Genomic DNA, 21836 nt, shown 5'->3' with positions numbered 1-21836 from the left:
TTAAACCCCAAAAAAATTGTTTAGATCATGTTAGAGAGTGGGTGAGCTAAACAAGAGGGCCATGATGAACCTTTATCACACACCTCACTCAGATGGTAACAGGTTGCTTATAGCACAATTGGTGGTTTTAACATTACATTATATGAGCGATGCCATGAGAAAACCAACTTAGTGGGTTTGCGACCAGCATGGATCCATGCTGTTTGCTTTTAAAGCCTACTGCAATTAGAGAAACCGTTAGCGAACAGCATGGATCCTGACCAGACTGCGCGGATGAGCAGGCTGGTCTGGATCCATGCTGGTCGCAAAGTCACTGTTGGTTTTCTCATGGCACAGCTCAGTTATGAAAAGCGAACATTCATGACTCCTCCAGGTGTGTAACAGTATCCAACATATCATATTTGCATTATCAATGTCAGTTTGCAAATACAATAATACTGTATAGTAAGGTGGAAAACCAGGAACAAATGTTTTACAACTGGTAATGAAAGTGGAAGTGAGTAAAAAGTAACCTTGAATACAGCTTAATCTGAGAAAAAAAAATGTGAAAACTTGGTACGGGGTCAAATAAGGTACATTACTGTTAATACATTACTGTTAACAGAAGTTTCTGAAAAGATTTATATGCATATAAGGAAAAGTAACCACACCCTCTAGCCAACATGTTTTTTCAACAGATCAGCCTTTTAGAGTGTTGCTCAAGTAATGTTTCCATCAAACTATTTTAAAATCCAGCGATTTTCAGATCAGATTTTTTAAAAACTATTCTGTTACCATGGCAACCAAATATGCATGGAATAAAATTCTTTCGAACAACTTTGGTACAGGACTATCCAGGCGAACTTCCACCAACTGGTTTCAGATGATCTGTCATTTTTTTATTATATGCCTAAAGGGATGTATTATGCTATAACCCCCGTTGTCCATCTGATCGGGTGAAAACTGTTTGCCTCAGGAAAGCGGACAAAGCTAAATTTGCGAAGAGTAATTCAAGGGACATATCCCAAGAATGCCTGGAGAGATTTTGCTTGTTATCTAACCTGGCCGAGATATAATGCCCAAAAACATTGACACAAAGTTTGGTAAAGATTGAATGAAAACTATTCGTCTTGGAGAGAGGACATGCTTTTTGATGTTGTTCATATAAGGACAGTTCCAGAATTAATGGTATGGGGTGATCGGAAGGCACTTTTTGACAAACCATAGCACCCATAATTTTTTATTTTCCTACCCGAAAAAGACACTGATCCCCAGAGTGTACAAAAAAACAAGAGATCACAGAGTGATCTTGGCGCCCACCAATGTTCCATTTTTGAATGTTCCAAATTTCAAGACTTACTGACTAGCCCAAGGTCAAATTTCATTTCCATACACAACATTGTGCATGTGGTCCAAATTTGAAAGCTGTAGCTTGAGAAATGTGAAAGTAGGTCACTATATCAATTTCAAGGACAAAGTTCTTTGTACACAAAACTATGCATGTGCATCAAGTTTGAAGGCTGTAGTTTGAGAAATTTGAAAGTAGGTCACTAGGTCAATCTTAAGGTCAAAGTTTATTTCGGTACACACAACTATGCAAGTGGTCCAAATTTGAAGGCTGTAACTTGAAAAATGTGAAAGGTCAAAAATCAATGTCAAATTTCACTTCAGAACATAAATCTATGCATGCAGTCCAAATTTGAAACCTGTACCTTAAAAAATGTAGGTCACTAGGTCAATGTCAAAGTTTGTTTCGGTACACAATCCTATGCATGTGGTCTAATTCGAAGCCTGTAGATATAGAAATGTGGAAGTAGGTCACTAGGCCAAATTTTATTTCGGAACACAGAACTATGCATGTGGTCCAAATTTGAAGCCTGTATCTTCAAAAAATGTGAAAATAGGTCACCAGGTCAATGTCAAGGTCAAAGTTTGTTTCGGTACACAAAACTATGCATGTGGTCCAAATTTGAAGGCTGTAGCTTTAGAAATGTGAAAGTAGGTCACTAGGTCATAATCAAGGTCAAATATCATTTCGGAACACGAAACTATACATTTGGTCCAAATTTGAAGCCTGTACATTCAAAAATGTGAAAGTAGGTCACTAGGTCAATGTCAACGTCAAAGTTTTTTTGGTGCAGAAAACTATGCATGTGGTCCAAATTTGAAGGCTGTAGCTACAGAAATGTTTAAGTAGGTCACTTGGTCAAAATCAAGGTCAACTCATGTAAAGGTTCGTCTTGCCACTTAAAACCATACATGTGGTCCAAATTTGAATGTTGTAGGTTATTAACAAGAAGATTTTAAAAGCTTTTGTCTCTATATAAACCATGTAACCCCCAGGGCGGGCCATATTTGACCCTTGCGGGGTAATTTGAACAAACTTGGTAGAGAACCATTAGATGATGTTACATTACAAAATATCAAAGTCCTAGGTGTTTGTGGTTTGGACAAGGAGATTTTCAAAGTTTTCCCCTATATAAGTCTATGTAAACCATGTGACCCCCGGGGCGGGGCCATATTTGACCCTAGGTGGATAATTTGAATAATCTTAGTAGAAGACCACTAGATGATGTCACATACAAAATATCAAAGCCCTAGGTCCTGTGGTTTTGGACAAGATTTTCAAAGTTTTTCCCTATATAAATCTATGTAAATTATAGAAATAAACAAAGGGCCATAACTCACTAAAAATTGTTGAACCAGTCTGATTTTAAGGAGACACAACTAGGGTACCAATACACCATTCTGACAAAGTTTGGTCAAAATCCCCCCTTTAGTTTCTGGGATGAGATAACGAGAAATTGTTAACGGACGGAAGGACGACGGACCACGGACGCAGAGTGATTTGAATAGCCCACCATCTGATGATGGTGGGCTAAAAAGAAAAGGAAAAAAAAAATAGACAGAAAATTATTGCTATATTTCTCAAGAAAGTTTTTGGTTGCGGGTTTATCCCGTTACCAAAGTTAAAGTGTATTTCTGATAATCATATAGCATCTTATTTGATTCCAAATCACATCCAAAGGATGTTCATGTGCAACACAAAGTAGTCCCATTCATAAACAAGGCGGATGAATTATCAATGATCAAGCATTTCTTCAACCTCTATCCATGAATTCACACTGACCATTTAGATTATACAAGACCTATCAATGATAAGGTATTCCAGCCCATGTTACATCACTGACTTCCAGCTGGCAATTTAGATGAGTTCATGTAAGGTCAGGCAAAGTTCATCTTAGATATGAGGTACATTTGTATTTGTTTCTCATACATGTATATTTATAGATTGGCATTTAAACAGAGAATAAATTTAGCAAAACCCGCACCCACCAGACATCTCAAGGCTTTGATTAAACTTAGTTAATGACAGATTATGTTATAGAAACACATATTAAGAATTAGTTGCTTTTTTGCGATTTTTCTATTCAAAATAACGGGATACTGGAGGTAATCTACCTTAATCATAAAGCTTCATATCTATTTAAATATTCCATCGTGGTGTATTGGTCAAGACCGCAGGGAAGTTTTTATCGCCGTGGCAGCCCGGGTTCAATTCCCGACTCGAGCATGTTTTTCTCTTAATTTAGCAGTTTAAGACCGATTAGGACAAACCTCGTGTTCTAATGTTTAAAATATGACCTAACTTTAAGTGAAAATCTGGAGCTCAGTGCCTTTAAATGGCTGAACGCGAAACTAACAACTTGTGATCTTCTTGGCCACATACCGTTTAACGTACGAAAGAAATAATCAAGGCAGGTAATGTTTCGGAAAAGATATGAAATATTTCGCACGTCAATTATTTTTTACAACCTAAATGAAGTTTTAAAAAGTTTGCTGGCTTTGTCATTAATACATGTACTTTAATAGGAGTAAAAATGCAGTTATTTATGATAGGTTTGTCTAACATTTGTTTTAATCTGGGGGCAAAATATGATTTTTAAGTTCACCTTGCATATCAAATAAACACGGCTTTTGTTTGTATCATGCTCAACATAAATCATGCAAGTATTTCAAAGAAATTGATGTTCGCGATTTGTTCCAGTTAAACTTTGCATTGATTTATTTGGATTTTTACGGCACCTCAACACGGTATAGGTTATATGGCGCCAAACAAGACTACATATTTTGGTTCCACATCTCATTTACATCGAAATAAAAACACGAGGTATGGAATCAAAATTTGCATACCTGCTGGAACAACAGAGTTACTGCAAAACCAAGTGTTAAGACCCTATTAGTCGCCTTTTACTATCATGCAAGGGTAAGGCAGCAGATTTGCATTGATACATAAGCGATTTAACCGAACAATTCGACAGAAAAATAGACAGACAACGTGCGCAACAGTTTAAATAGTTCAAATACATGTAGGCCACATATTAGTAAAGAAACCATCTACGTAATACTGTAGTAACTAACCTTACGTATTTTCTTGTAAAAAATTCCGAATCGGCTACCTGTGTCAGATGTTATTTACGTCGGCATCAGATAAAGAAATCGGTACTATTTATTAATATACGATTTTGTGTGGAATTGCACGAGGATTCTGTACGCCTGCTTTAAGTTTTTGTGAGAGCATGGAAAAAAATCGACTAATTTTTCGGAAAAGTGATATTCATGCAGAGATTTTTACTCATTTCACGCATGTTTTCCTTTCGGCCTGCCTCGATTTCATTTCTGAAACTATGTCCGTGGCATAACAAAAAATAAATATACGCGTCACATGCCAGTCAGAATACACGAGTGTGAATGAAAGGTGGGAAAAATGAGGTACCAATCGGTCTCCACGGACACACACACATTTAATTCTGGAATCGCCCTAATATGAACCGCTCTTTCAGAGACGGGCATATAAAAATGATTTTATAAATTGATATTTCAATATATATTGTCTCCTTTTAATCTATTTATTATTGCTCTTGATTTGGACATAAATATATACTTTTCATTTTTGTTAGTTTGGACATAAATGTACAGGCATATCATTTCTTCTCGATTTTGTAAATCAATGTATGGACAACTATAATGGCAAAGTGGCATGCATTCAAAATATTTTTTTCCATTTAAAATAAATTTTGAAATAAATAAATCAGTTAATATTAGAAATTTATTTAATTCATAATCATCAGACATTCAATAACAATACAGTCAAACCTGTGTTAAAGACCACCTCTGAACAGAGACCACCTGGCTCTAAAGACCACATGTTTTGTTTCCCATTTTAACATTTACAGTGTATTCTAACCTGTGAATAAAGACCACAGTTTTGCTCTCCCAAGGGTGGTCTTTATAGACAGGTTTGACTGTAATGCATAAACACGGCAAACAATATCAGCAAAACGTAACACAAAATAGAATTTAAAACGATAAAATGACACCTTTATTAAAATTTCACTACTTTAAAAAAACAAAAATCTTTATGCATGTACAGAAAACTGACAACAGTACATGTCTATATCAGAATTTCATTCACTACAGAGAAAAATGAAAAACAAAATTAATTTGGCCATCAAATTTAAATTGCAGTTCATCAAATACTTATTTATTTTACTATGTTCAATAACATTTTAACTCTAAATGATGGTTTTCATATGCAGATATTATATTACTACAATGCAACATTCTTTAGATAATAAAGATACAGCTACAACAAACAAGAGGGCCATGATGGCCCTATATCGCTCACCTATTATCATTGCACTTAAGGACAAGTCTTCAAGGTCAAAAGATCATAATAGAAATCAATCAAAAGAATTATGAGAAAATATAGTTGAAATTTTCTTTAAGTAACTTTAAAAACAAGATTTGAAAACTTGTTGTAGAGGTCCACTAGGAAATGCTACATGTCAAATATCTAAGCTCTTCTGGTTTATTTTTAGAAAATTTTGAAGATTTTTTCTATGTACAATCAAGTAACCCCATGGGGCAGGGTCAATTTGACCCCAGGGGTCATGATTTGAATAAACTTTGTAAAAGTCTAATAGGCAATGCTACATGTCAAATATCTAAGATCTAGGCCTTCTGGTTTATTTTTAGAATTTTTTTTTTAAAGATTTTCCTATGTAAAATCAAGTGACCCCTAGGGCGGAGTCAATTTTGACCCCGGGGGACCAGGTTTGAACAAATTTTGTAGAGGTCCACTAGGCAATGCCACATGTCAAATATCTAGTCTCTAGGCCTTCTAGTTTATTTTTAGAAAATTTTTGAAGATTTTCCTATGTAAAATCAAGTGACCCCTGGGGCGGGGTCAATTTTGACCCAGGGGGTCATGATATGAACAAATTTTGTAGAGGTCCACTAGGTAATGCTACATGTGAAATATCTAAGCTCTAGGCCTTCTGGTTTATTTTTAGAAAACTTTTGAAGATTTTCCTATGTAAAGTCAAGTGACCCCTAGGGCGGGGTCAATTTTGACCCCCGGGTCATAATTTGAACAACTTTACTAAAGGTCCACTAGGCAATGCTACATGTCAAATATCTAAGCTCTAGGACTTCTGGTTTTTGAGAAGATTTTTTAAATATTTTCCTATGTAAAATCAAGTGACCCCTGGGGCGGGGTCAATTTTGACCCCGGGGGCCATGATTTGAACAAATTTTGTAAAGGTCCACTAGGCAATGCTACATGTGAAATATCTAAGCTCTAGGCCTTCTGGTTTATTTTTAGAAATTTTTTGAAGATTTTCCTATGTAAAATCAAGTGACCCCTGGGGCGGGGTCAATTTTGACCCCGGGGTCATGATTTGAACAATTTAGTAGAGGTCCACTAGGCAATGCTACATGTCAAATATCTAAGCTCTAAGGCTTCTGGTTTTTGAGAAGAAGATTTTTAAAGATTTTCTTATGTAAAATCAAGTGACCCCTGGGGCGGGGTCAATTTTGACCCCAGGGTCATGATTTGAACAAATTTGGTAGAGGTCCACTAGGCAATGCTTCACACCAAATATCTAAGCTGTAGGGCTTCTGGTTTTTGAGAAGAAGATTTTTAAAGTTTTTCCTTTCGGTTGCCATGGCAACCAGTGTTCTGCATGGAATTCAATTCTTTGAACAATTTTGAAAGGGGGCCATCCAAGGAACATCCCTGTGAAGTTTCATCAAAATTGGCCTGTTGGTTTAGGAGATGTTGTTTAAAGGAAAGTGTGGACGGACGGACGGACGCCGGACGGTGAGCGATCACAATACCTCACCCTGAGCACTTTGTGCTCAGGTGAGCTAACAAAAAGAAGAGTTCTGCATGCTCACCGAGTTTCACCGATTGCTTGAACAATTTCGGGTCACACAAGAAAACGGTTTCTGCCCAATGCAACTGTGAGAATCACTTGACCCATAACCTTCAAATTTGGAAAGCATTAAGGTTGATAAAGTAGATGACCCCTATAGCTTTTTGGGTCAAAAGGTCAGTCACAGCTAGGGGTCTGGACATTGAAAACAGTTTCCGTCTGTGTACATAAACCTTCAAACCTGGTAGCATTATCGGGCTTCGAAAGTAGATCAACCTTTCATCTTATAGGGTAATAGGACAAGGTCACATTGACCGGAACCTTGAAAACCGAGAACCACTTAACAGAACATTCAAACTTGGCAGCATCACTAGGCTTATAAAGATGACCTCTAATGTTTTCGGGGGTCAGTAAATCAAGGGTCAAGGTCACAAATAGTGAAAACAGTTTCCCTTTAAAAAATTGAAAACCACTTGACCCAGAACCTTCAAACTTAATATGACTTGAATTTTTAAGTAGGTGACCCCTATTGTTTCTAGTGTCAATAGGTCAAGATCATAGGGACCTAAACATTAAGAATATTTCTGTACAGTAACTCAAGAATCACCCCATAATGGACATTCAAACTCAGTAGCATGATTGGGCTTAATAAAGTGAAAGACTCATATTTTTGTTTGGGTAAGTAGAAAACCAAGGTCAAAGGGACCTGAACTGACGAGTTTTCATTCAGTAAGTTAAGAACCACTTGCCCCAGTATATTCAAAGTTAAAAACATCATACTGTTTTTAGAGGTTAGTATGTCAAGGTTCAAGGTAATTGTGATCACGGGACAAAAATATTAAACATGTTAAAGGGGGGATATTCTTGCTTTACAAACAGCTCGTTTTAACTATTTTGGTGACCCCATGGCCAAAATACAAAATGTAAGCTAAGCTAATTACATATAATTACTAAACAAGATATACAAAAACTGTCATCATCCTTAAAGTTCTTTACACACTAGAGATAATAGAAACAAATGTTTCATTGTCTTAGGATTATTTCTAAAATTATTTTTCTCATCACTTACTATAATTTTTATCAGGATGCTTATAGTGCTTAGTCAAAGTCTATTTCGAAAATAAACAAGATCCCCTAGAACACCAAATGTCAGTAATTGCACAAGGAGCATAAATTATTTGGTCACTGTGCATAAAAGGTCAAAATGATCATGAACTATGACCTAAAAAATCAGTAGGGGTTATCTGCTGGTCATGATAAACCTCTCTATTAGGTTTCATCATCCCAGGCCATAGCATTCTCAAGTTATTGCTCGGACATGTTTTAACTGTTCTAGATCACTGTGACCTTCACCTTTGACATAGGATCTTTGCCGGTCATGACCAACTTCCCTATCAACATTCATGATCCTAGGCCCAAGCGTTCTTGGCTTATCATCCGGAAACAGTTTTACTAATCTGGGTCAATGTGTCCCGACATTTGGCCTTTTGACCTCGAAATCATTATGGGTCATGAAAAACCTCCCTATCAACTCATGATCCTGGAACCAAGTGTTCTTGAGGTATCATCTGCAAACCGTTAAACTGTTCCTGGTCAATGTGACTTACTGGCCTAAAAATCAATAGGGGTCATCATCATTTGCTGATCATACACCAACCTCAATATAGATCAATTTTCATGATCCTAGGCCCAATTATTAGTGTTCGTAAGTTATCATCCGGAAACCGTTCAAATCTTCCGGGTCACTGTGACCTTGACCTTTGATCTCAAAATCTTTAGGGATCCTCTGCTGGTCATGATCAAGCACCCTATCAACTTTCCTGATCCAAGACCCAAGCGTTCTTGAGTTATCATCCGGAAACGGAGTGGTCTACAAACCGACCGACATCTGCAAAACATTATATACCTCTCTTTCTTCGAAGAGGGGGGGGGGGGGGGGGGGGGGGGGGGGGGGGGGGGGGGGGGGCATAAATATGTTGCAATAAATGTCACATAAGGCTTAGCCCACTTCACTATACATACTATGATCAAGGCCCCTCGCCAATGCGGGTTGGTGCCTATCCCAGGGCGTTGAATTTTGGCTTACGAAAGAAAGGGCGTAGGCCTATTCGAGTCATGAAATAATTCATGTCACATAAGGCTTAGCCCACATCAGTACTGTACACATCCTATGATCAAGCCCGCTCACTAATGTGTGTTAGTGCCTATTCCAGGGCGAATTTGGCTTATGGAAGAAAGGTCAGTACGTCTATTCGAGTCACGAAATACTGCATGGAGGGGCATCTCCATCCTCTTAAGATTGGAAGTCGCCATATGACCTATAATTGTGTTGGTGGGACGTTAAACCCAACACAACAAAACCTATGATCTGGTGTGACGAGAAGTTTTCTTTGGTAAAGCAATTGATCACAGACCTGATGCCATGACTGTTAAAGGTCCCCTTTCGCACTAGATTTCTCAACATTTATCAGTCATAATTTTGAGTAAATGATTCATCACAGATGTCACTTGTCACAGAGCGTCCTCTGTGTACCGTCTAATGACTGGTCAATCCACCACTTTTAAGGTAAATGCTTGATCACATGATATGTTACATTTGTAAGGTCTCCCTTTGACGTTTTCTTTACAACTATTTTAGTAAATGGTTTATTACACTGTCACATTTGTAAGGTCTCTCTCCACTGTGTTTCCTCTAATGATTAGTCAACTGTCATGATCATTTTGAGTATTTTAATGCCTTATCACAGATGACGCATTTATAAGGTCTCCCGCCACTGTATTCTCTGGTGTTGAATTTTGTAAAATGAACAACTGGAGTACCATAAATGATGTATTAATTTCTTAATGCACACTCCACTCTGTTTCCTCTCATTTTCAGTCATGCGGTCATAATCAGGAAATGTCATATCACAGATGACACATTTTGTTAGGCCTCTCTCCAATGTGTATCCTAGAATGTATAGTCAAGTTCATTTTAACTCGACTATTCAACGAATAGCAGAGCTATTGACGCCCGTGCGTCGGCATCACGATATGGTTAAGTTTTTGTATGTAAGCTGGTTTTTCAGTAACCACTTGTGGGAATGGATTGAAACTTCACACACTTATTTACTGTGTTAAACCGCATTGCACAGGTTCTATAACCCTATTTTGCGTTTTTGAAAATCATCCCCCCTTTTCGACTAAGAAAATGACATGCACTGCAAAGGTTCACTGATCACATGATGACTCTACCTTGCACTTTTACAAAACTATGCCCATTTTTCAACTTAGCAGTTGGTATCTCAGTACCCGCTAATGGGAATGGATTGAAACTTCAAATACTTGTCCTTTGTCACATGGTAATAAGCACTGTGCAGATTCCATAACCCTGTTTCACATTTTTACAAAATTATGCCCCTTTTTTAACTTTTGTATTCATTGAACTGACAAGTTTGTTTATCAGTCAGGCGTTGCTGTGCTCCAACTACTCTTTGTTTCTTCCCCTATATTTTTTCAGGTATTCAATATGAAAAAGTCGAACATAATAAGTGTTTGAATATTTTTCAATTATGAAAAAACGTTTATCAAATTATATACTTGACCATTAACAGTTTTGGTGTTGACAAATAAAAATCATTGCAAACAAGATATTGATAAATCCTGTTAAATAAATGATTTTCAATTCATAAAAAAAACTATCATATGCCATACCACAAATGTTAGTTTCAACTTTTCTCTATTTTATAATATCACAGATGTCGCATTTGTTCTAGGTCTTCAGTCACTGTGTATCCTCTGATGTTTAGTCAAGTCACCATTTTGAGTAAATGCCAGATCACAGATGTAACATTTGTAAGGTCTCTCTCCACTGTGTATCCTCTGATGTTTAGTCAAGGCACCATTTTGAGTAAATGCCTTATCACAGATGTCACATTTGTAAGGTCTCTCCCCACTGTGTATCCTCTGATGTTTAGTCAAGGCACCATTTTGAGTAAATGCCTTATCACAGATATCACATTTGTAAGGTCTCTCTCCACTGTGTATCCTCTGATGAGTAGTCAAATTGTGACTATTAGTAAATGCCTTATCACAGATGTCACATTTGTAAGGTCTCTCTCCACTGTGTATCCTCTGATGTTTAGTCAAACTACCATTTGTAGTAAATGCCTGATCACAGATGTCACATTTGTAAGGTCTCTCTCCACTGTGTATCCTCTGATGTTTAATCAAAGGACCACTTTCAGTAAATGCCTTATCACAGATGTCACATTTGTAAGGTCTCTCCCCACTGTGTATCCTCTGATGTTTAGTCAAGTCACCACTTTCAGTAAATGCCTTATCACAGATGTCACATTTGTAAGGTCTCTCTCCACTGTGTATCCTCTGATGTTTAGTCAAGGCACCATTTTGAGTAAATGCCTTATCACAAATGTCACATTTGTAAGGTCTCTCCCCACTGTGTATTATCTGATGAGTAGTCAAATTTTGACTATTAGTAAATGCTTTATCACAGATGTCACATTTGTAAGGTCTCTCTCCACTGTGTATCCTCAGATGTCTAGTTAAATTGCAACTCTCAGTAAATGCCTTATCACAGATGTCACATTTGTAAGGTCTCTCCCCACTGTGTATTATCTGATGAGTAGTCAAATTTTGACTATTAGTAAATGCTTTATCACAGATGTCACATTTGTAAGGTCTTTCTCCATTTTGTTTCCTCTGTTGTACAGTATCCGTAACATGTTGCTGAACTGGATTTTTGTCTAATATCTTTTTGTTATGCTGCTCAATATGCAGCTTGCCCTTCATACTCACAGTGTATCTTTGTTGATAATGTGCTTGATCATGCATCCTGAGCCATTCATCTAACACCTGAATGTCAGCTGCAGTCAACTTATCCTTTCCATGCATTCTAACCAGATGGCGAACACAAAACACTGCTCCACTGAAGCAGATCTTGCAGAACACACATGGGAACATCTCTACAACAGAAATGAGACATAATTATGAAAATACACCCACAAGTAGTTGCCAAAATACATTTCTGCTTAGGTCTACAGTCACCAAGTTTCCTTGAAGATTGGTCATGTTTAAACAAATGGGGGATTTTTACATAATCTAGATAATTTTCCAAAATGGCATACCATGAAAATAATGTGTTATAGTACCACCAGCAAAAATATTTACAAGCATCTCTTTCCCAAATTAACATCTTTTTATAGTGGCACTGTGGTCTAGTTGCCATTTATGATTAATGTACCACATTTTGTTACCTGTATTTCCAATTTTTGATTGATTCAAATTAAACAAGAAAATTCTACATGCAACATTTTATATATTCTCAATTTAAGAAAATTCTACATGCAACATTTTAATCGACATTCAGCTTTAGGCCTGAATCTTGCACATATCTGTACAACCTGTGATGATATTTAAGTTATTACAATCCTTGGACCAGACATGAACAGATCTTGCAAATCATTGGTGTCCAAGTGTGTCCTCAGGGGTTACTTGCTTTGACCTTACAGGTAAAACAAACAAATTCGATGAATTGGTATCCCCGGCCAAAAGGGTTTGTGGTGAGGAATGGCAAAAAATATATCTATCAAAAAGTTAAGGTTTAGGAGTATATCACCAAAACACAGAAATATTTTATAAACGAACAACATCGTTACCAATATTTTACCTGACCATTACATGTTCTGCCGTACTGTCCCGTACTGAAAATATTCTGAAAAAGTTGTCCCCCTTTGAAAATGAAAGCCATTTGTAAAGAAATAAAAATAAATAATCGTTGAAAACTGTTTTCCACTAAATTATGTGAAATTTCAACACTCGCACGCTATTACAAATGCATCAAAACAAACATGTGTAACAGTTCCTTGAAAATGGTGAGTTTTTAAAAGCGCTTGACTGTCTGGAAGTGGGGCCTGTTTAAACAGTTCTTTTTTCGAAATTCAATGCTTATATCAGTATACTGACACTTGTTTTGTAGAGTAATATAAGTCATATACACGCTATCATTACAGACACAACAAAACAATTGTCAGTATACTAATATAAACATTGAATTCCGAAAACAGGACTGCCTAAATGGGACCCACTTCGGGCAGTCAAACGCCTTCAAAAACTCACCATTTTCAAAGAACTGTTACACATGTTGGTTTTGATTCATCTGCAATCGCATGCGAGTGTTGAAATTTCACATAATTTAGTGGAAAACAGTTTTCAGCAATTGTTTATTTTTATTTCTTTACAAATGGCTTTCATTTTCAAAGGGGGACAACTTTTTCAGAATATTTTCAGTACGGGACAGTACGGCAGAACATGTAAAGGTTAAGTAAAATATTGGTAACGATGTTATTCGTTTATAACATATTTCTGTGTTTTGGTGATATACTCCTAAACCTTAAGGATGTTACGGAGAGGAAAGTACTTTCATTAGTCAAAATCAATTTAACAGAAAATGAATGTTTTCAGTGCACCTAATTAATGCATGTTTATATGTTGATCCTGACCAATAAAATTATTTTGAATGGAATATGTCTACTGTAATAAGCTTTTAAAGCATTAAATGAAATTATTTGAAATGTGAACTTGAAGTGTAACTAGAACGAAACATTGTCTTCAAGTAGTTTGACACCAAGTGTTGCTGTTAAACAATTACATTTGAACTTAGGCCATTATTTTTTTATTTTTTGGTTTATGAACCGCCAGGATGACACATGGTCGTAGGAGGGAAAAAAAAAAAATAAAATTAAAAAACAGAATTAGATTTTTTTTCTCCGTAGGAAATGGACCTTTGAAAGGAATATGGGTAAATTCTACATAACATCACACAGGCTGCATGTTATAATCTTCTTTCCCACTTTTGATGCTTTTTCCTGCAAATATACTTGTGACCTTGGTTATATTTGATTAAAAATGAGCCTTGGGGCTTGTCATAGCAGCTTGAGAAAAAAATTTGTCTTGGTATTTCTGTGAAATTACATTAATATACAGCTGGGCAGGTAGCTGTAACATTTTTCTTGAAAGGACTGTACTATACATAAAAACTGCATATATTCTCACAAACTAAATGATTGGAAACATAGAAGTCATATGTTAAACACTGACTGAAATTAATACCTTCTGAACAACAGATGGAAGAATCTAATATTCCCCACATTTGAACAACACTGTCAGATCTTAAACCCATGGATATATGATTTTACATTCAGCAGCTTTCAAGCATCTTGGCTGTTTATGGACACTGTCTGAAACTTAGGGGTACAGCTATATGACAACATACACTGCACTGTGCCTAATAAGCAATTATCTTTTTAAGTGTTATGAATAGGAAGTGTCTAGCCATCTGGTAAACAGACACCTAGCCTATGTCTGTTAACTGGAAGCCTTGCCTTTCCTCATAAAGTCATATGGTTTTCTTGGTATTTGTTAATTTATTTTATGAATAGGCCTAATGTAACACAACAGTTCATCTTTGCAATATTTGTAATAGTCAATATTTGTCAATATTTAATATTGACATATTTAATATTTACTTAGTCAATATTTGTCTTGCCACATCTACTGCACGGCTACATTGGAAAAGACAGTAATTACATCTATAATCAACATTAATCTGATGTTAATATACAACGTACAATAATTTCATTAAAAATACTTAATTCATAACTTATAAACAAATAGGTTACCGGACGCCAAAACGCTGTACAGGCTAAACGTTTGCTTACCGGGCCTTACAATTACACAGTTTTAATGTCACCTGTACCAGTTTATATCATCAAACAAAAATACTGTCATTATTGTGTATTTAAATGATATTTTTCGGGAAAAATGCTTTCAAGTTCGCGTAATAAGCGGTGCATAGAATCACCGTAATAAGCATTGCGCTATTGGAACGACAGTTAACATACACGTAGTTGTATACTATATATAGACTGCATATCACCGACAATTGGCCATTTTTTCAGGAAAGCACTACGTCGCAACTTTGAATGTTCTTGCATTTTCATTAAAATTACTTCAAAACTTTGGAAATAATACAGCCTGGGCGCAGCCATTTTTAAACGTTTCGTAAATTGCGTAACAAGCATGCTGATTGGGCACAGTATACTGTAAAATCATTTAATTTCATGGGCATGAAATTTCGTGGTTTTGGTCAAAACGGCAATTTCATGGGGATATGAATTCGTGGATTTCAACTTTTGAATATAAAATGAATAGGGATTTTACTTGTTCGTTGGGATTAAATTTCGTGGATTGACTCAATCACGAAATCAACGAAAATTAGTCCCACACGAATATTAATGATTTCACAGTATATCCGAAATTTTAATTGGACGTTTACGTCATGCATAAGATATGAAGTTTAACAAGAGTGCCAGAATGTCACAATATACGCCCGTCACAGCAAATTTCTTTACTCTAGCACCTGTATTTGCAAATGGAATTTTAATTTTGTGGTTGTTTAGTAATCATTGTAAGTCATTTGTTTTTCTAAGTCCACAAAAAAACTCCTTACCAGGTAGAGATACATTAAAATACACCTAAAATTTGAAAGTAACATCTATGTTGTACCACAGAAAAGTGGTCTTGTTTTTTCCCTACGGTCAATTATAAAAAAGTTACAATATAAGTTATTTATAGTAACAACTAAGGGAAGATAATCTTAAAAAAAAAAAAAAAAATAAAAAAAAAAAAAAAAAAATCCAAAAAAAAATTGTAAGTCCACACAAAAATCTTTACCAGGTAGAGATTGGTCAAAATACACCTCATAATTGGATGTAGCATGCATGTTGTACTACAGAAAAGTGGTCTCGATTTTTCCCTACGACTAGTAATGAAAAAGTTACAATATAAGCTATTTATAGTAACAACAAAGGGAAGTAATTCTAAAGAAGGGAACTGCGCAAGACACTTCGTCTCATGATGGTGTATAATTGTGCCAAGTTACATCAAAATCCCTCAATGCATGAAGAAGAAATGCTTCGGACAAAGTCATTCTTGTATCTGACCTTTGGCCTCTAAGTGTGACCTTGACCTTTGACCTAGGGACCTGGTTCTTGCGCATGACACTCCGCCTCGTGGTGGTGAACATTTGTGCCAAGTTATATCAAAATCCCTCTATGCATGAAGAAGAAATGCTCCGGACAAGGTTTTCATTCTTGTATCCGTTGACCTCTAAGTGTGACCTTGACCTTAGACCTAGGGACCTGGTTCTTGCGCATGACACTCCGCCTCGTAGTGGTGAACATTTGTGCCAAGTTATATCAAAATCCCTCCATGCATGAAGAAGATATGCTCCGGACAAAGTTTTCTTTCTTGTATCCTTTGACCTCTAAGTGTGACCTTGACCTTAGACCTAGGGACCTGATTCTTGCGCATGACACTCCGTCTCATGATGATGAACAATTGTGCCAACTTTCATCAAAATCCCTCCATGCATGAAGAAGATATGCTCCGTACAAAGTCATTCTTGAATTTGACCTTTGACCTCTAAGTGTGACCTTGACCTTAGACCTAGGGACCTGGTTTTTGCGCAAGACACTCCGTCTCATGATGGTGAACAACTGTGCCAAGTTTCATCAAAATCCCTTCATGCATGTAGAAGATATGCTCCGGACAAAGTCTGTGGACGCTGCCCGCCCGCAGGGGCGTTCCCATAATACGTCCCGTTTTTTCAAACGGGCGTATAAAAATAGAATTATAGGAATTCCTAATGTTGATTTGACTCGTTCGCCGTGACGGATATTCGAAGAACGAGACTTTTTTTTTCTTTTTGGAATACGCGATGCATTTTTTCTTCTGCAAGCTTTCGTGTCATAGCGGAGGAAATAAAAAAAATCACGTTTTTCCAATTTTTTTTTTCTTCTGAAAACACGTCTTTTTGAGCGGCGGTTCCGTAAACCGAAAGATCAAAAATAAAAGGCCTTAAAAGAACAGATGTCCTTAGGAGAGCACAAACAAGCAATGCATCTTGACTATGGCTGGCAGCAGGATGGGTGTTGTGGTTACGTCACATGTTAAAGATTTGAACATTTTTTGTTAAAAAGGAATGTAAAAAAACACAATATATATATATATATATATTTTGTGTGTGTGTGGGCGGGGGGTGGGGTGGAAGTGACCATATTAGGGTATAAAACTTCACGTTGATTATAATTAAATATTGGCGAAAAATGAAAAAAAAAAACAAGAGGGCCAAGATGGCCCTAGGTCGCTCACCTAAGAAACACACCATAACAGTGTAAAACATGTTTGACCTAGTGTTTTCATGGAAACAAGTATTCTGACCAATTTTCATTAAGATTGGACCAAAAAATTGGTCTCTTGCGATTAAACAAGCATTTTCTTAGATATGACCTAGTGACCTAGTTTTTGACCCTAGATGACTCATGTTCAAACTCGAACTAGATTTTATCAAGGCAATGATTCTGACCAAAATTCATGAAGATCAATTGAAAAATACAGCCTCTATCACATACACAAGTTTTTTCTTTGATTTGACCAAGTGACCTAGTTTTTGACCTCAGATAACCCATATTCAAACTCGTCCTAGATTTCATTAAGGCAATCATCCTGACCAAATTTCATAAAAATCCATTGAAAAATACAGTCTCTGTCCCATACACAAGATTTTTCTTTAATTTGACCTAGTGACCTAGTTTTTGACCTCAGATGACCCATATCCAAACTCGTCCTAGATTTCATTGAGGCAATCATCCTGACCAAATTTCATAAAAATCAATTGAAAAATACAGTCTCTATCACATACACAAGTTTTTTCTTTGATTTGACCAAGTGACCTAGTTTTTTAACTCAGATAACCCATATTCAAACTCGTCCTAGATTTCATTAAGGCAATCATCCTGACCAAATTTCATAAAAATCCATTGAAAAATACAGTCTCTGTCCCATACACAAGGTTTTTCCTTGATTTGACCTAGTGACCTAGTTTTTGACCCCAGATGACCCATTTTCAAATTCGGCCTAGATTTTATCAAGGTAATCATTCTAGCTAAATTTCATGAAGATCAGTTGAAAAATACAGCCTCTATTGCATACACAAGGTTTTTCTTTGATTTGACCTAGTGACCTACTTTTTGATCCTAGATGACCCATTTTCGAACTTGGCCTAGAATTCATCAAGGTAATTATTCTGACCAAAATTCATGAAGATCAATTGAAAAATACAGCCTCTATCGCATACACAAGGTTTTTCCTTGATTTGACCTAGTGACCTAGTTTTTGACCCCATATGACCCATTTTCGAACTCGGCCTAGGTTTCATCAAGGTAATCATTCTGACCAAAATTCATGAAGATCAATTGAAAAATACAGCCCCTATCGCATACACAAGGTTTTTCCTTGATTTGACCTAGTGACCTAGTTTTTGACTCCAGATGACCCATGTTCAAACTCGGCCTAGATTTCATCAAGGTAATCATTCTGACTAAATTTCATGAAGATCAATTGAAAAATACAGCCCCTATCGCATACACAAGGTTTTTCCTTGATTTGACCTAGTGACCTAGTTTTTGACCCCAGATGACCCATTTTCAAACTCAGCCTAGAATTCATCAAGGTAATCATTCTGACCAAATTTCATGAAGATCAATTGAAAAATACAGCCTCTATCGCATACACAAGCTAAATGTTGACAGACGACAGACAGACAGATGACGGACATCGAGCGATCAGAAAAACTCACCGAGCTAAAAATAATGGGTGGAGGGGGGGGGGGGGGGCATGTATGATCAGGGTGGTAGGCATGGCTGGGTGGAGGAGTGAGAAAAGTATAATTTTGCATGTTGATAAATATTTATGTGAGGTTTGAAAAAAAACTGAAGTACGGAATGAAAAAAAAAGAAAGAAAAACATTTTGGTGGGGGGGGGGGGGGGGAGCCAAGGCAAGGGGGTGACCAGGTTTGGAACGCAACTTCACATGTTTATAATCAATGTTCATGAAAAAAATTTAAAGAAGTTTAATGAAATTCTACCAAATAGTAAGTTTGTTATGTACATATATGTGGATTTTTAAACAATTAAAGGGCAGTAACTTAATCTGAATTTAATAAAGACATCCGGACAATATTTATAGTGCCTTATTAGTTAACACTAGAAACTTCAAAGGGCTTAACTCTAGTATTACATGGGCAATCTGACAAAAACTTGTGCACATGTATATGAAGTTTTATCTAAATATTCCCACCTAAATCATAGATATGGCTTGTGATGGAGGGACAACGCAAAAACCATATCCCTCCGACATTTTTGGGGGATAGTAATAAGATTATGCAGAATATAATATTATGTGCCTTTAAATATTAAATCCCTCTCAACACACTGAAGTACTGCACAGAACCAACCGTCAGCTCTAAAGGACAAAAATATCCAGTCTATTTTTAAGCCTAACATCTATCTTTTTATTTTAATAATTCTGATGATCAACATTCACCTTGTCCATTGACATATTTAGGTCTGAAGAGCAGATTTTTGTCTCTAACAATACCAAGATCTCTTCCATATTCTGTGCCATACCAACACAGCAATTCTGTACCAGCCGCAATGGTTTTGTAGGAGCGATAGTAAATACCACCTTTAAACTGAAACGCTACCAGGTTTTGAACTTCTTCAGATGTAGCGCAGTTGACGTACCTCATCCAGTTGGAATGGACTTTGTCTTGGGCATCCACAAAATGACTGGGCTTGCCATCTTTATAAATCTACAATGACAGCATTAATATAAAATTTAAAAGGATTAATTTTATTCTTAGATCAAAAAACGATAATATATTTTGTAATATGTTCAGTGCTTTTATCTATTAATACATATACTTCAAATGTCTGATACTGAATACAATCTCTCTCTCTCTCTCTCTCTCTCTCTATATATATATACACACACATATCGTGTAACGAACATGGTAACATTGTTAAGTCAAAGTAGCCGGCTTTGATAAACTGTATTATAAAGGATCATTATATTAGTTAAATAGATTACATTTCTTGTGATTTATTATTTACTTTTTGTGACTAATACCGGTTTATTTCACCGTATTTACGCACTCATATAATATCAGCCAATACTTTGTCGGAAGTGGCTATTCTTACAGTACCGTAGAAATAGCCTCACAGGCTATTCTTATGGCTTTTCCTTAAGAATAGTGAAAAACCTGCCTGTGGCTATTCCTACGGCTCTCCCGTACAAATTTTGAGAACCCTGCAGGTGGTTATTCCTACAGCAGTTTTGTGTTCACATTGTACTGAATTCATTTGACTGATATAATTTCACCGAACTTCTTTACTTTTCTGGTAAGGAAATGCAGAGAAGACAAAAAAGGGAAGTGATTTCCCTAAGTATAACACATTTTATTACTTCGATTTGTTACATAAACAAATAATTCTAGTACAATGAATTCATAGTAAGTGTTAAATACTTATTTAACTGAATTTTGTCTTCTAAATAAATCTGAAAATGCTGCTATTCAAATTCTATTGTGTGTATGCAACCCATGATTACAATAGGTAACAGTTAACGGCCACGCGCCACACTTTAGCACGCAAAACCACAGGTGTTCTATATAGAATTTATATAAAAGCTATTTTGGCAGGCGTAACTGTTTCGTAGTCAGGATTTTCATGCTTTTTCAGTGACAATTTATGGTAAAAAAGTAGGACTGGAGCAGGTCTTTAAGCAAAATCATGCACAAATCGATACTGAATTTGGTTTGAATTTGCTAGGCAGAAAATAGGTTAAAACTTCATCCAGGATCCTCAGGCATTTCCTTAACATTTCTGCGGTGTTCTGAAAATCATCTCTCTCTTTATAAATCACATGTTCCTATTCATTCTAGGGCATGGGGACATGCACAAAGAAACTAACTTTATTGAAAACAAGAGGACCATGATGGTCCTGAATCGCTCACCTGTCCCCATGTGACCAAGTTTTGAACTGAGTATGACGTCGTTTTTTCCTATTATTTGACATAGTGACCTAGTTTTTGAGCTCATGTGACCCAGTTTCATTCAAACTTGACCTAGATATCATCAAGATGAATATTCAGACCAACTTTCATACAGATCCCATGAAAAATATGGCCTCTAGAGAGGTCACAAGGTTTTTCTATTATTTGACCTACTGACCTAGTTTTTGATGTCACGTGACCCAGTTTCAAACTTGATCTAGATATCATCAAGGTGAACATTCTGACTAACTTTCATGAAGATCCATTGAAAAGTATGGCCTCTGGAGAGGTCACAAGGTTTTTCTATTTTTAGACCTATTGACCTAGTTTTGGACCGCACGTGACCCAGTTTTGAACTTGACCTAGATATCATCAAGATGAACATTCTGACCAATTTTTATACAGATCCCATGAAAAATATGGCCTCTAGAGAGGTCACAAGGTTTTTTTATTATTTGACTTAATGACCTAGTTTTTGATGGCACCTGACCCAGTTTCAAACCTGACCTAGATATTATTATGGTAAACATTCTGATAAACTTTCATGAATATCCATTGAAAAGTATGGCCTCTAGAAAGGTCTCAAGGTTTTTCTATTTTTAGACCTACTGACCTAGTTTTGGACGGCATGTGACCTAGTTTCAAACTGACCTAGATATCATCAAGCTGAACATTCTGATCA

General features: G+C 36.4%; 1 protein-coding gene across 4 annotated transcripts in view; it reads right to left on the bottom strand.

Moving 5' to 3' along the window:
* Positions 1-10761: 10761 nt before the first annotated feature.
* LOC123542332 (zinc finger protein 492-like) overlaps positions 10762-21836 on the bottom strand; it is a 56696-nt gene continuing 45621 nt past the window's right edge. For 2 of the 4 annotated variants that reach the window (XM_045328136.2, XM_053531507.1), the window contains exons 9-10: positions 19645-19912; positions 10770-12163 (exon numbers count right to left, since the gene is read on the bottom strand). In XM_045328136.2, the coding sequence (XP_045184071.2) occupies positions 10959-12163; positions 19645-19912 (1473 nt within the window). In that variant the 3' untranslated portion in view covers positions 10770-10958. Of the gene's footprint in view, positions 12164-19644; positions 19913-21836 lie in introns of all 4 variants that reach the window. The other 2 variants (XM_045328138.2, XM_053531508.1) reach the window with 2 other exon arrangements.

Source organism: Mercenaria mercenaria, chromosome 19, assembly GCF_021730395.1.
Source record: "Mercenaria mercenaria strain notata chromosome 19, MADL_Memer_1, whole genome shotgun sequence".
In the NCBI taxonomy this organism is placed as follows: Eukaryota; Metazoa; Mollusca; class Bivalvia; order Venerida; family Veneridae; genus Mercenaria; species Mercenaria mercenaria.
Note: the sequence above shows the minus strand (reverse complement) of the source record. Positions and strands in the feature narration are given on the sequence as shown.